Source organism: Sinocyclocheilus anshuiensis, unplaced genomic scaffold (genome assembly GCF_001515605.1).
Source record: "Sinocyclocheilus anshuiensis isolate Anshui unplaced genomic scaffold, SAMN03320099.WGS_v1.1 scaffold379, whole genome shotgun sequence".
Taxonomy (NCBI): Eukaryota; Metazoa; Chordata; class Actinopteri; order Cypriniformes; family Cyprinidae; genus Sinocyclocheilus; species Sinocyclocheilus anshuiensis.
Genome location: NW_015552574.1, coordinates 162,568 through 179,180, shown reverse-complemented (window position 1 = coordinate 179,180; position 16,613 = coordinate 162,568). Strand labels below are relative to the sequence as shown.

Sequence of the window (16,613 nt, the reverse complement as noted above, 5' to 3'; positions counted from 1 at the left end):
AAAAATGTGTGTATAAAAAAAAAAAAAAAAAAAAAAACATTCTGTCATCATTTACTTACCTTCATGTCATTGCAAAGCTGCATGACTTTTCTTGTTCTGAGAACATATGTTGAAGATCCCTGGAATCCAGACATTAGACCCCATTGACTTTCATTGTATGCAAACACTCGACATTCTCAGAATATCTTTTGTATCCCACTGACTAAAGTCATACAGCAAGTGACAGAATTTCCATTTTTGGGTGAACTATCCCTTTAAAATTGTGTGCAATGGAGGCATGCAAATCGGAACGCATTAAACGACTGGAGGAGGGAAATTAAGAAGGAAGGAACAAAGTGAAGGGGCTGATGTGGGTGTAGACAGTGAAGGAGAAAGACGAAAGACAGAGGGAACATGCAAAAGAAGAAAGGAGAAACAATGGAGACCGAGAAAAAAGGAAAAGAGGGAGAGCGGGAGATAAAAGGGAGAGGGAAGAGTGAGAAGAGGAGGATCCGATGAGAGAACACTGTGGTCGACAGTAATTGCTTCGTCTTGCTCTGCTGCCCATATATGGTAATGGAATGTGTGACTGAAAGGGGGTAACCTGTATGAGCCCAGAGCATCACCGCGTTCCCACACACAGAGCAATCAGACACGCTGATTACAAAACGCATTAACACTCAGAAATGAACACTCGACAGGAAAAACCTTACAAGAGCTCCTGACACACAGGAAGAGACAAGAGATACTCTGTCAAATTAAGTCCACACGTAACTGCCATCATCACATGAAATGACCTTCGCAGCCCATTTTACTTCTGTAATCAGAGCGCAACAGGATATATTCAACAAGACAACATGTAGGGAATCAAGTGGATTGTGACTGTGTCACCGTGTGTCACGGTGTGACTGTGAATCAAGTGTCTGATGCCAAAAAAACAGAGTACGGTGGTTAAAAGGGAGGGGTCAAAAATAAAGTTATTCGTAAATGCTGATGATTATGTTTCTTTTTTTTTTTTAAATAAAATACAAATTAAGTCAGTATTTCATCAAATCATATTCATACTCTAAGTGGCACAATTTTATTCAACATAAAAGTGCAAAAGTAAACCAAATATTCAAATAATAATTTATTAATATATTTAAAATATATATGACAATTTAATTTTATATATATATACACTGTATATTAGTGCTGTCAAACGATTAATCGCGACATACAGCATATATTTTGGAAACATTTACATGCATATACATTTATATATTTATATTCTTATATTTTATACTATATATAAATATAATTAATATATAAACATAACAAATTTTTCTTAAATATATGCATGCAATATATATATATATATATACACACACACACACACACACACATATTATATACACATAATATTTACACACACATAATTGTTTAGAATACATGGAAAGCTGATGCATACCAATACCAGACATGATATACTTACCGCAAAAGGTAATCCAGAAATTGAACTGCAATATAACAAGTCTGAAAGTGGCTAGAATAGTCAACAGGGTCGATGTTCTCTTTAAAGCATGTGACAGACCGATGGATTAATCTCCCTGCTTTTCCGACATCAGCACAGGCCACTGAAAAACCCATATCGGTCAGCCACTGCTTTGATATCAACCAGTATAAAACTGCACTCTTCTTACACTGCGTTAGCTGAAAGCATGCATCCTCGTTACCGCAGGTATTTTAAAAGCAGAGATTGTGATACAGCCTCCCACAAACATTCACTTACTCACTCACACACACAAACAAACACCTAGTTACGGCCCCTGTGTGCTGTACGAGCGTGACTCATCCCATCAGACATGAGGCCGAGGACGCACACATAGCGAGTCTTGGCTATCTCCTCTGTTCCTGCAAGTGCTGGGCATCTGGAAGGGCACCAGGCTACCTCAGCTCCCTGGCACGCCAAGGACGCCCACATGACCGGCCCAGCTCGTGTGCCAGCTCAGGACCCCTGCATAGACTCAGCAAGATTTGACAGGATTCTGTTGGGCTCATCTGTGAAGGACTTGCCGCAGAACCAGCGCCGAGGTGAAACGCAGTATGTCGACAAGTACAAGTGAATTTGAAAAATGCCTTCTTGATGCTGGTCCTCAAGCCATATATAAAGCTGTACACTGCAAAGACAGCACAACACTGAATATACAGTATATACTTCAAACTGTCCATATTAGTTAACTCAATATATATTCCTAGTCTTATTGTGGATGATTCACCAGTGCATGTTATTGCGTTTAACTAAAATGCAATAACTATCTTGGCCTTTGAAACAACTTTTCATTTGATCTGATGTCACAGTGTTTTTTAAACCCTCCCTCTCCATACACTGAAAAGATCTGGTTTGGGATTTAGGGGCATTTACATGACACCGTTTTCAACTAAAAACAAAGCTTTCAATATGTTTTGGCCATTAATTTACACAATAACGGCGTGTTGCAGGCCTGAAAACTTTTCAAAATGGGTTATCATCTCTGTGTAAACTACAAAAACACAAATTTGTGAAAACTGTGACGTCGTGCACTTGTGTATTACGTGTTCAGTCTATAGGTGTGTACGCAGGCATGTAGGGTCCTTACAAAGAGACGTCGCCAACTACTGGTCTGGTATAAATACAGCGTTTTTAGTATTTTGCAGATCCACGTTAACAAGTATTGTTTTGACAATGTTGTCGCCTGTATACGAAACATTTCAAAAACACGAAGGAAAAACAGTTCCCGTACCCATACCCTTACTTTGAAACAACTTTCACTCGGAAATTGGAAGTAAATTTCACAAATAATTGCAAAGAAACGACAAGCAACACTGAATTAAACATGACATTTTTAAAGGCACAGTATACAAGATTTTTTAATTAAAATATCCAAAAACCACTAGAACAGTGTTATATATTTTGGGTAACACTTTATTTTAAGGTGTCCTTGTTACACAGATTACATGTACTTACTATTATAATAACATTAAACTAACCATAGTAAGTACATTTAGTTAATATTACTCAGTACTTGCATGTATAATTAAACCGTAACAAGGACACCTTAAAAAAAGCATAACCATATTTTGTCCAGTTGTGTAATTACATTATCTGAAAAGTTTCCAACTATTTGTAAATCCATTAATCTTTAACATTAACAACTTAGAAAAAAATAATTTTTAGTGTGTAGGCATTAAATCAATTTATAAATGTATTTTTAAATTTATCAATATATTAAAAAAAAAAAATCTAAATCACTTTTCAAATTCACCAGTATATTGATATTTAATACTGTTAATTTATTCTTTAAATGTGCAGTTAAATGTAACAGGAAAATAAAAAATAAAAAATTAATAAATAACATCTAATTATTAAGGTTTAAAATGCAAGTTAAATGTAACAAAACAATTAACTTATTTTAAATGTAATTTAAATTGCATTTAAAAAACAAAAAAAACATATAGAAGCCATTTTTATTATTTGCATTTTTCCTGCCCTACATTATTAAATTGAATATCCTGTTTATAAAAATAAAACAGGCTGCAAATGCTGTTTTATGATGACTAAGACTTATAGAGAGACCAAAAGCAGAAGAAATGAAGAAATCACTCTCATGGGAAAAACACTATCATGCACTGAAAAAACAGATGCATGCTGATTGTCATGACAAAGTTTACACCGCCTCTGGTATTTGATTTGCTCATGTTAACATGCGATGTTGATTTTATGTATCTTTACACAGAATATTGGAAGATGTGATCAGCCAAACTTCAGATATAGAGCAAAACACAAGCAAAATGGGCAGCAAATGCGGTTTTATTTTACAGCAAAACGGCATATTCAACAAGAAAACCAAAAATAAGGAAGAACTTACAATTGCATTGGATCAATAAAAGTGGTCTCTATATGACAAGTAATTGCATGGATATTTATTCCTTAGGAATAACGTAGACAGACGAATCGATCACAATAACACCAGGGAAGTTACAAAAGAATTAAGAAAGTCTTATAAAGACACCTTAAAGCTGAAGTGTGCAATTTAAACAGCATTATGTTGACTCAACTGAATTGCAAAATAAAAGGTTTTTACTAATAGTCCCTTGTCTGGTTGCACAAAACAGATAGTCACACCCCAATTTTTGAACATAAAAAAAACACTTGAGCTTTAAATAAAACAATATACACAGCTAATCAGGACACGCTTCATCTGAGCAATCATGACTTCAAAAATAGGTCTAAATATGTCATGATTGTGATGCGGCCTACGGCGGTGCTTATGCTAAACAACTACTGAAGAACGCCAAAGCGCAAGAGCACTGAATCCCACCTCCCTTCATCATCCTCTTCTCAAGTAGAGCTGTCAGGAAATGCGTTTGATAATACGTGGCAAAAAAAGAGCCTTATTTGGGCAAAAAAAAAAAGATATTAAGAATGACACCTTTGAGTTTAGTTTCATGCATTAATGCAATGCGGGCATTGTGACTCATCAGAGAGACTGATTGATTCTAACACATTTACCGCATTTCAGGTATAACACTGTACATCTACAGCTCAATGCAAGTTTGAGAGCCGTCACTGAAATAACAACACTTCAAAAGAAACATCTGACGGCTTGCGATGTTATACCGAGCTTCTTTTTGTGTTGAGTAATACTTGATGGTTGATGCTTGAGCAGTGAGTTCAAAGCAGGACTCGACAGGACCCGGATGTTTGGATGTTGACATTCAGAAGAAATGTGATTGTGAAAGCGAAACTGCATATTTACGAGTGCACACTTCCATACTCACCTTAATCATGTGATTAACTAGAAGGCTAACAGCTGATGAAACGATAACGACATGGTACTTTACATAATATCACGTGAAATCCGAGAAAAGCCTGGTCTGATGCCAGCATGCATATGGGATTACCCTATAAACTGGTTTTGCGACAGGGCTCAATATAAAATCTGGTAATGCAAAACCAGTTCAGGGGAAATTCCAGTAATGATACTGGCATTTGAGTACACTTGTGAAAAAGAAATAGGCCTAAACTTTAGCATGAAACGTGCTTTAGCTAAAACGTGTACTTCTTATGGAAATAATATATTAAACTATACTATATAATATACTACTATGTAACAAAAGAATACACTTAATGTTTCTTTAATACTTTCAATTAAATGATTATTAGTTTAAAATTGTGTACTACCAAATGCATTGACAAGCATTTATAGTAAACTCAAACATACTTTACTGTAATTTATATAAAACCTGTATGTCATGTATTTAAATATATTTAATGAAGTTTAATTTACCGCATTTAAATTATATTAACTTTAATCCTGAATGACATATTACAGGTAAAATTATAATCAATACTGTACATGCGCTTTAGTACGTTAGTCAGCACATCAATATAACGTCTTTAAAGTGCATTAACAGATTAAAACAGTGATTTAAAATGTACTTAAAGGTAAAACATTTCATTGAACATTACTACAAATTACAAATAAGTAAACATTACAATCATAAAACAAATTATTATTTGAAAAATGATATGATACTTTAAACTTAAAACATCTAATTTGCATTGTGCACTTAAAAAAAAAAAGTTGTGAATCCGTACGCTCTAATAAGTACATTTAAAGGGACAGTTCACCCAAAAATGAAAATTCTGTCATCATTCACTCACCCTTATGTTGTCCCAAACCTGTATGAATTTCTTTCTTCTGTTGAACACAAAAGATGATATTTGGAAAAATGTTGGTAACCAAACATTTGCTGGTCCTCATTGACTTCCATAGTATTTTTGCCCTACTATGGAAGTCAATGGCTACCGGCAACTTATACACATCTGAAACAACTTAGTGCGGTTATGTTTACACTGGCACATAAAAATAATAAAATCAGATTTTTGCTCACATCTGACAAAGCAAATGTAAACAGGCGAGGCAAAAAAAAAAATCGGATATGGTCAAAAGATCAGATATGTGCATTAAGACTTACAGCGTAAACGCGGCCTAAATGACAACTTCCATTTCTGGGTGAACTATCCCTTTATTTAAACTAGTTTATAAATGTGGCCTTTTATTTAATTGATATTATATTATCTGCAAGTACATGTTTTTTTTAATACCTGATTTAAATACACTACATTTGAAGTACAACTGCAGTTCAATATAGGCTTAATTAAGCACACTTTTTCACACAGGTGGGCATTTTCTCCTCTTTCAAGAAAATTAAATATGAGAACGCATATTCGCACATCATTATCTTCTGCATTATAAACAAAATGAAATTGCATCAAAATCCAAAACTGAAATGTATTAATATTGCCATGAAATGTATAGGCCCGGCAATATGCTGAATTATCAACATGACTTGAATTAGAAAAGTGACATTTTTGCTTTGAAAACATCTGTTGAAATCCAGCCTCGCCTTTTATATTCATCACAATTTCAATGCCGTCGTACCAAGCAATGAGTTCTTCTCCAGGCTGAGAAGGGCTTACACGTTCAACATCCACCTTATGATTCAGACCACGCTTCCTAATGAAGCAGGAATTAACCTCTGTCATCTGACTTACAGTCAATTTCCTTTGGCTCTTCTCTCTTTCTTTCCATCTATCACCATTCTGGGAAGTGGTGCAGGATTTGACACTCACCAATGTGAGAAAGTGAGGCACACAGAGAGAGAGAAATGAGAATGAGAGTGCCTGAGAATAGCCTCAGTTATAACAGTACGGCTAAACTTTGGAAACTTCTGGGCTTCGGAAACTTGGGCCCAGTCTCCGGATCCGAGAGCAGTCACCTGTGCAGTGTCAATGCGCCTGACACTCAACCCACCGTGAGGTTTCACGTGACAGACAGATAGCTATCGGGTGGAAGAAACGGGGAAAATGAGTGTGCCAATCTTTGCGAGACCCCTCACACGGGACTGGAAATGAGAAATAAAGATTAAAAAGAGAGCAAATGGAGACTTTGTCATCAGGAGAAGCATTTGAGACTTCCTGTAGTCGTGTTGTGCAGTCGTACTTTGTGGTTTGTATTCCATCCGGATTAAGACACATCTGTTTTTCTTACACAACCTAGTAAAAAATATGGAGTATTTTACCTGCTGTTTTTCAGGCTAACTCAGGCAGGCGTCCTCTGAGAAATCCATTCACATTCAAACACATTCAAATACATTATTATTACTGTGTCCGATACAATGACCGAAGTTAAATTTCTTGTTTCGCTGACCAATGCACCTTCATTACGGATTCAGACCTTTTTACCAACTTTCTGGGTAAAATAACAGTTGGTGGTTCAAGATCCTCAGATAGGATGCCATATGATCAAACTCAGGGATCCTCAGATCTGGCTCGCAAGATCCACTTTAGCTCCAACCCTGACTGTGATTTTCTAATGATCCTGAAGACACTGATTATCATGCTGTGTTTGGGGTTAGCGCTAAACTCTGCAGGAAAGTGGATCTCGCGAGCCAGATTTGAGGATCCCTGATCTAATTCACACAGAGGAGATTTTGTTGAAATTACATTAGAAAGAATTGATTGTGCATTAAAAACCAATACAGTAATGTTAGTTTATGGCTTTCTTTGTAAATAATTCCTTGCATTTTTTATATAAAAAAAAAAACCATATGTACATATTAGGCATAGTAGTAGTACATTTATATAATACATACTATTTTATTGCATATATTTCATTTTTAATTATATATACATATACATTCACTTTCAGTAATAAATGTCAAAATAGATTTTTTTTAATTATCTGAACAACTGGTTGGATCAGGCAATCGCAAACATCCTTCCTGTTGAGTCAGGCTGATAATCAATTAATTCTCTTAATTATATTAGTAATATTACATATAGAAATGTTTATCTCAGTGGATGTGCATGACCTTCGACAATACTTACACCCAGAAAATAAACATCCCATCTCAGTAAAAACTACGGAGATCCCAATCCCTTCTGAAACCACAGGCATCCACTGTTAATAATTATAACTCCAACTCCATTTGTAAAACTAATCTCCTCCAAAAAGTGCATATGTGATCAGATTTGCAAAGATAAAATCTGCAATAAAAAAAACTTAAATTTGAACTAATTGAAAACATTTCAGAACATTTTTCCAAGACCAAATTATCTGTTTTACGAGAGTTTTATGCAGATTTTTATGTCAAATTTTTTATGTCAAATTTTTTATGTACTGTATGTCAAAAAAATTTGTTATACTACTCTGCATCTGCAACTTAAATAAGACATAACTGAGAACTCTTGAACCATAAAAAGAGCAAAACCTATGAGCAACAATATTTTCTTCAGCGCATCTGGGTCTCTGCACATAAGCCTATATATTTTCTATATTTGCAAGCACGTAGGTGTGCCTGGAAGTGGACAAAGCGTTAGTGAAAAAATGTTCCTGTGTGCTTGTGGAGAGTGTGTTGCCATGCCTGGATATCTTGCAATAGTCTCAGTATCCAGACAAGTGTGATTCTGCAATTCTACAGTCTGCAGTCCACTGTCTGTTCCTGCTCAGTTACTAAAACCTTTTTTAGCCATTTCCATCGCTACAAAGAGCTGAACAAACTGCCAGTGGTATATAACCGCCAAGTCAGCTGGAATTAAAAAGCAGAAACACACGCGCACACACACAGAAGGACTAGGCCATCACAGTCAGCCGCTCATATAAACATTTATGAAATTTCCCCAAGGAAGTCAATTTCCCTAACACCATGACTGGAGGTCCGTGGAATCCTCAAGAAGCATTAGCCTTTCACCCTTCAACTCAGAGCTTTGGATGGCAGCAACTCCGAAAAATCTCTCCAGGGTTTAAGTCTGCGGCTTGAGACATGCCTGTCATCTCAATTCACCGAACCAAACTTAAAAACCATACAGGAGATAAAACTTATTTATTTCGCTTTGTTTACTCCCAAGGTCTTAGAATAACAGCTCTGGTTGGAAGTCATTCTCCATTACCCTGGTTATCAACCAAGGGACTGAAAATATTAAAAAAACTGAGCAGTACATCTGCTGCATCTACGTTGCTTACATGGTCATTTCTCTACCTCTTTTCAAGTCAACATGAAGTCAAAACTGACATGAATTACTTTCTTATTACACGCTCAAGGTCTTGCTGTCAACAATTTATTTGTAAATGTTATTCTGAAGAAAAAGACATGTTTGTCTTTGATCATATTTGGACAGCTTGCACAATCCAATCAATTATTATAGTTTTTCTTGTTAAATATTGTTTTATTCAGAAACATGTTTCATTATGGAAGTAAAACGGGTTGAGAACAAACTTGAGCTTTAAAAAAAAAAAAAAAAAAAAAAAAATTAATTTCCTTGCAAACTGATCACAAAGGCCCAAATCACTGTTCCGCAATCAAAACGCAAGGGGCTCAAAATATTAAAACAAAGTTAAAAAATTAAAAAAAGAGCAAAGAAAGCTGCTCCTCTACTGCATCTACATTGCTTATGGTCATTTCGCCACCTTTTTTCAAACTGCTTTTAACATGTAGTCAAAATTGACAAGTTACTTTCTTAAAGCACACTCAAGGTCTTGTCAACAATTCATCTGTGAAAGTTATTCTCAAGAAAAACACGTTTATGTTTCATCAAATTGAGACAACATGCACAATCCAATCAATTCCCACCTTTTTTCTTGTTAAATATCGTTTTGTTCAGAAAAACGTCACAATATGGAAGTAAAATGGGTTGAGATCGCACTTGTTGACTTATGAAAAGAGATGTTGAAAAACATTTCAATCAAAAACACATTATTAAATTCCTTGCAAACACATCACAAAGGCCCAAATCACCATTCCACAAACATAAAGCAAGCGATTCAAAAAAAATTAGCAAAAAAAAACAAGTTCCTCTTCTGCATCTAAATTGATTAAATGGCCATTTTCAAACTACCTTTAAAGTTGACTGACATCATTTACTTTAATACACACCCATGATCTCATTTGTTTGTCTTCATAATCTTCCAGCAAATTAAAAACGTGCACAATCCAATCAATTCCCAACATTTTATTTCTTGTTAAATGTTGTTTCATTCAGAAACGTGTCACACTGCGCAAGTAAAATGGGTTGAAAAAGCACTTGTTGACTTTAAAAATGAGCTTTTAATCATTAACATTCCATTTAACATAACATTCCAGTGCTATTATTAAATTTCTTGCAAACTGATCTCAAACGCCCAAATCATCATTCCACAAATATTAAAAATGGAGCAAAAAATGCTTTTATGGCCATTTAAGCAAAACACGAAATCAAAATTTGACACCATTTACTTGTCAACCATGTAAAAAGTCACTAACAACAGTCAGTGCATGTTATTCTGAGGAAAAGTTAACAAATTGTAACAACTTGCACAATCCAGTCAATTCCTACATTGTCCCCATCATTAAATACGGTTTCATTCAGAACAGTCACATTATGGAAGTAAAAAAAAGTTGCAAACATACACGTTGACTTTTAAAAGAAGAGCTTTAAAACAAACATTCCAGTACTGTTCCTCAGTTCCTCGCAAACTGGCACATGAAGGCCCAAATTGCCATAACGCAGGCAAGGTTTAATTACAAACTGCAAATGACATGGTCTTCAAATTCATCTCTCAGATAAAAAGCAGAAGATGAGAAAATGAGATCCTGTAAGCCTTCTTTTTTAGATGACACAAATTTATTGTTGGTAATGCGGTTAACACCGCTGTAAATTACAGAGGTCTGCTAAGGTGGAAGCGTGGTTTCTATTAAAAAGGTAGATTAAGCACATACAGATATAACCGCACGTTTGCATGTGTGCCGGCACAATTAAAAGCACCGTGTTAACGGCGCGGGGCGAAGAAAGTCAATCAAGCAGTGAGCTTCTGAAGAAGATCAGACAGTAATTAAGGCAATTTCAGCTCCTCCCTCAAGAGGATCTCAATGAATCAGCGTAGTTTGCGCTGGCTCCGGCAAACGCTGTTAACATGTAATGCTTCTGACGGATGCTCACCTGCATGTATGGACACGTTAAACTAATAAAAGTCAGATTTCAATATGCACTCATGTATTTCTCATCAACTCTTCCAAGATCAAATTACCTTGGGTAGTCTATGTGATGCACATTCATTTTATAGCTCTACACTCAATTATTCAGATGTTCCTCCTAGAATTCCTATGAGCAATAAGAACCAAACAGAAATTAGATGATTCTACTTGCATGAAATATAAATGAGAACTCCATTAAGTCATCTGAGCTATGAAAGAGAAGCATTTATGTGCTTCTTGTGCTTAATCCACCACCAATGCATCTGACAGATGAAAGGACAGCTAACCTGAATTTTAAGACAAGTTAAGCCGCAAAGAACTAGATTTGCATTTTCCCTAAGGAAAAATATAGCACTTGCACAGCAACAATCGAAAGTGTTAATGTTTGAAGTAAGTCTAGGTTTTAGACTTTGGTTCTGTGCACCACAACAGTTGGTTTAGAGTCCACATTTGTTTTTCTGTCAAGCATGTCAAAATATGCTAAGGGGTCATTAAATGTAACAAATCATGTAAAAAATTTAACATTTTATTAAACTTTAGTAGCCTAATTGACTTAATCTTTTAAACAACCAAGAAGATGGTGATCTACATTTTATAACGCCTGTCAATTCTATGCATTAGGTATGTTACAGTCTCTGACAGACAGCATGTTGAAGCCGCTCAGGCCACCATTTTCTCTTTTTTTTTTAGAAAGCAATGATGTAGTCAATACACCCTTTAGTGTGGGTTTTCCAGGAAATGTGTGTAGTCCCTGGACCTCTGCTTCTTGTAAATACTACCATGTATTTGACAGACAGACAAAATGTTACTTTTTTTTTTTTAAAGATTTATTTTTGGCATTTTGCCTTTATTAAAACAGGACAGATCAAAAGTGACAGGAATCGAAGTGGGAGAGAAATGGGGGGCGGGATCAGGAAAGGTCCTCGAGTCAGGATTCGACTCGGGACACCCGTCGGCGTGCTGCCCACAAGGCTATCAGCGGCCGACAACAAAATATTACATTTAGTAACTAATTTGTTGACTTTTGTTTTAAACCAAGTTCATTTTTTACCAGGAAAGGAGTAATTTTGATGAACAAAATAGTTTTTATTGTCTCTTATAACAAAAATCTTTTCAAACCCATGAAAATACAGATCCTGTTGTAAATAAGTGAAAAATTACTTTTTAAGTTAAATTAAAACATTATTACCCCTTAGCAGCTTTTGACTCATATTTGAGAATCAATACAACACAGCACTGTTTTTGCAGTCAACTAGGGCTGCACGATTAATCAATTTGCTCTGTGTAGTAAATGCTGCTCCATCTGAAAGCACGTGCTGGAGAATTACTACTAATCACAGAACCAGCTTTACTGACAAGATGCACATGACAATCGCATTCGACTAATCGTGCAGCCCTACAGTCAACTAAATTCTATAAAAGATTCAATAAAAGAAAACAACACAATCAAAATTCAATATGCAAATAGATGCAGGAAAGAAAACCAATTGCTATTCAGTATGCAAATAGTAATTGACATCCATGTTGTCATTTACATTGTAACCACTTTACAAAATCCAAAACTGGCACACTTAACACTGTGTCCTAACCAACTTCCTACTTGTAAACTTATCACATCCCACCAGGTTAGGATACAGAATAAGGCTGAACCTATAAAGGTTTTATACTTCAGTTAAAGGTTTAAAACAAACCCTAACCAAAACGCTTGAGGTATATCAATGCTGCACAGCAGTGAGATGGCTGTCGCTCTTTGGTTAAAGGATTGATAAGAGTTGAAGACGTAGAAAGTTTTAAAGAGGGCGGAAAAACCCTTTGAATGAGCCCAGGGTCACGAAAAAGGCTGATCTCAGAGCCCACACAAAATAAAATCCCTCTCTGTAGCCTTCATTTTATCAGGCACAGTGGTGGGTGATAAGACAGCATGGCTGGCCTCCAGGAGTCCTCCGACCTTCACTAACGGCACCGTATGACCACCTCAGCGCTGAGTGGCAGAGGAGGACAGAGAGAGAGAGAGAGAAACAGGGAGGCGAGAGAGTCAAAGACAATCTCTTACACGCCGTGAGACAAACAGACGGAGACACAGAACAGATTTTCCATCTGTTCTGCGGCAACATCTGATTCCCCATTTACGACTGCAGCATATTTTCATGTCCAGCGAGCAAGATTGCGCCTATCAAACAATTTTCAGTTTTGTAGCATCTGGAACTTCAGTCATTTCAAATATATAATCTACATTACAAAAGAGACCACAGAAACAGCTCCTAGACAGTCGGGCCGTAATGATGTATAAACCATGTGAGACAAAGGTAACTCGAGGACAGTCGGGGGAACTTTTTTTTGTCAACACACTCAGAGAAAAACGCTCTCCTGCGCTCCACTCTACAGACACTCATAAACAATGGAAGTGGAAGAGACAGTGGGTCTTACAGGCGACCAATCACTAAAGCCACCAGAACAAAGGCTTGAGACGGAACTCTGAATGCACGGCGGAAGAAAAAAGGAGGGGTGCGAGGAAAGGGCACTCATTCAAAGGCCAGCAATTTTAGTCCCTCTTGCATGCTCAATGTGGTGTCAGAGGGGAAGACAGAGAGAGGTTTCTTGTGAAGGTGTGAGTTTCATTCTACGCTCTCTTTTGGACAATGCAGACTCTGAGGTCTTTTGTTCTTGGAAACCTGTTGGCATAGAAGCACATTGTTCGGCGGGGAGAAAAAAGGAATACAAGGAAACTACATTATCACGCCTTTGTGCGGGAGTTGCTCTTTGCCGCCGCTCTGACATTTGTTGCTTCTGACAGTAATATAAGGCCAAAGGGAGCCAATAAGGAAAGTATCTACTTCCATTTGTCGTGCTTCCCTGATCCCAAACTGAATTAAGCACTCGGCAATAATGTTTTAAACTCCCCTCAAAGACTCTAAAACAAGATGGATGCCATCAGATCCCCAATGAAAAGGGGTCTCCATGACAACTGCGAGAAACCTTCACCTCACCCCTGAAGATCCCCTCTGAGAACTAATACACAAACCTTTGACACGTACCAACAAGATTAATGTGCTACCAAAAGTCTTGCGCACATGGTAATAACCCTCCGCTCATCCTGAGGTAGTGTTGTCAAAAGACCCGGTATTTCGGTACCACGAAATTGGTACCGAGAACCGTGGATTTTCACTGGTATTGGTACCGAATACTGAAATTTTGGTACCGTGACAACACTATCCTGAGGTGTAAAACGCCTTATCCTATGAAGAAATTAATAGAGGCGAACCCCAGAGTGTGCCCACGCAAGTTGAGCGGCACTGGGATCTTGGCATGACTAATTGTGGTGCCACAATTCATCCATCCAAAACTCATTTATCCAACGGCCAAGATGCTCGTCTTATTTCTTGTGAAATATGTGCACAGGGATCGGGATTCATTTACAGCCACCCGGTGCCAGTATCACGTCGAGTTTCCCTGCCCATGCACCCGAAAAGCTGATGTTTTATGTGACTAGCATGCAATAAAACACTCTGAATTGTAGTTAACAAGTATGCAGGCATACTGGTCTGAAACTGGTTTGAAACCTCTCAGACCAGTTGTCAGGTGTGCTGAACACTGTCCCAACAAGTGGATAATCAGCAATGAAACGGTGAAAGTGCAAAAGAGTGACACATTAGGAAAAGTCTAAAAATTGCTCTGCATATCTCATTTACATTTTTTTGCATTTAAGTGCTGTTCACACTAAGGAACATAACTATGAAGTTTTAATAATTGCTCTAATTCTATGAAAATAGAAAAGTCCACACCCCAGCTATGATGATAACGACACAGAGGATCGATAACGTTGGAATCACTTTCAGAATGATTTTTTTAGCTGATGAACGATAAAGACACTGACAGCCAATCACGATCCATCGATCACTAAAAAGCTTGAGAATTTAAAGAGGTAGATGACAACATTGCAGCATGCGATTATAATAATCAGAATGTTCCCTTCCATTGGTGAGGACGATAATATAGTTATTATAGTTAAATTTGTAGTTACCGTTCTTGATGTGAATTGGTCTTTATGCTGTACTTTTCAATTTTTTGGCGCAAATTAAGTCTTCCGTATGTTGTTTGTTGACAATGGGCACAACTTTGTACAAAAATGTTTTTGGAATCATAGCTACAATCATGAAAAACAATGCCATTAGTTGCCAACACATGTAACCCGAGTCTTTAAATGCATGCAGAGCTTCAGTCCTGCAGTGTAGCCTCGGCTTACACTGAACCACAGACATGTCTCTGCTTATCAGAGGAAAGCAGCCCCTCTGAGACGCCATCAAATCACTGTGATGTTTAAACCACCAGGGAAGAAATGTCTAGGACCATCACCACTAGCAAGACTAGTGTAGCAAATAAGGGGAACAGTAACTTAAAATGCAATTTTATAACAGTGGTATCTCAAAATAGCAGAAGACTTGAATAAAATTCAGACATCATTGCATTTTGAAGAGTTACAGTCAGCTGCACAGACCTGTCATAAAGCTCTAAGTGTTAACAACTAAACCCTGTTGCATTTCTCGCCTCCTATATATATATATAGTACAAAAGCTATAATAGATATAAAAGTTTCAAATTGTAAAGTAGGTGATTATGTAAGACAATACAATTACACCTGCTGCCTTCCAGCCTAAGAAAAAACTGATCACGACAGGCCACACCTTGCGTAACATGGCGTACGAGGCAAGGGATACGGGTTACGGTCAGTGGCTCTTATTAAGTTGACCAGGATAACCTAGATAAGCAGGTAAGCTGTAGAAATCAGCGCGCACAAGCGTAACGCACGCATGCAACTTGCGTATCAATACACTTGGGACGGGCGACTTCAGGTTCAGCGCTCACTAAAGGTAAGCATCATGCAAATTACCTCTAATAACAAAAGAGACCGAGTGAGCAGTAAAGAGATTAACCCACAAGTTACTGTGTCACATTACCTTGGCTGGACAGAAGACACGCGCAGAGAATCAGGCAACAGTCTATCATCGTGAAGTCGCTCATTCCGCTCTCGGCCGCGGGAGGTTAAACAAATCCTGGAAACTTTAGCATAAAATTTCGTTCACTTTGCGAAGCGAACCGGAGGCGGTGTGTTGAGGCTCGTCAGCTCGCAATTTCAGTCCGCCCCAACTGCTAGTAAAGCCCGGAGTGTGCTCAGGTATGTTATTGTGCGGAACGCTGTTGAGTCCTCCGCCTTGCGACTCGCTCACTTCTGTTCTATCTGGAGCTTGAGAGCGCGACCGATGGAATTGCTCGTGATGTCATCGTCGCGTCACGCCGTGGAGAGAATGGAACGGCTTTGAAGTTTAGAACTTGTGGATTGGGCGGACGCGATACGCTATTTGCGCGTGAAGTCCAGATATTCTGGTTTTACGCGTTAAGAGAACTGTTTTGTGCGAGATTGTAAGCAGTATGTGAAATGAACCGGGGATTTAGGCAAAATGCCCCCTTGTAAATCCCCCTGGTTTGTACCTAACGTTTGGTGCTGTGTGATATATAACATTCTACATTAAATAAGCTAAGACCGTACAATTACACCTGCCGCCTCTAAATAGTGAATATAGTAGCCTTAAATCTAATGA

At 37.4% G+C, this 16,613-nt stretch overlaps 1 protein-coding gene across 2 annotated transcripts in view; it reads right to left on the bottom strand.

The window, feature by feature from the left end:
- The window catches only part of LOC107665153 (nectin-2-like), a 163,788-nt gene extending 147,503 nt beyond the window's left edge, over window positions 1-16,285 (bottom strand). For both annotated transcript variants that reach the window (XM_016455921.1, XM_016455920.1), the window contains exon 1: window positions 15,972-16,285. In XM_016455921.1, the coding sequence (XP_016311407.1) occupies window positions 15,972-16,035 (64 nt within the window). In that variant the 5' untranslated portion in view covers window positions 16,036-16,285. The remainder of the gene's footprint in view (window positions 1-15,971) is intronic.
- Between the last annotated feature and the right edge of the window lie 328 nt (window positions 16,286-16,613).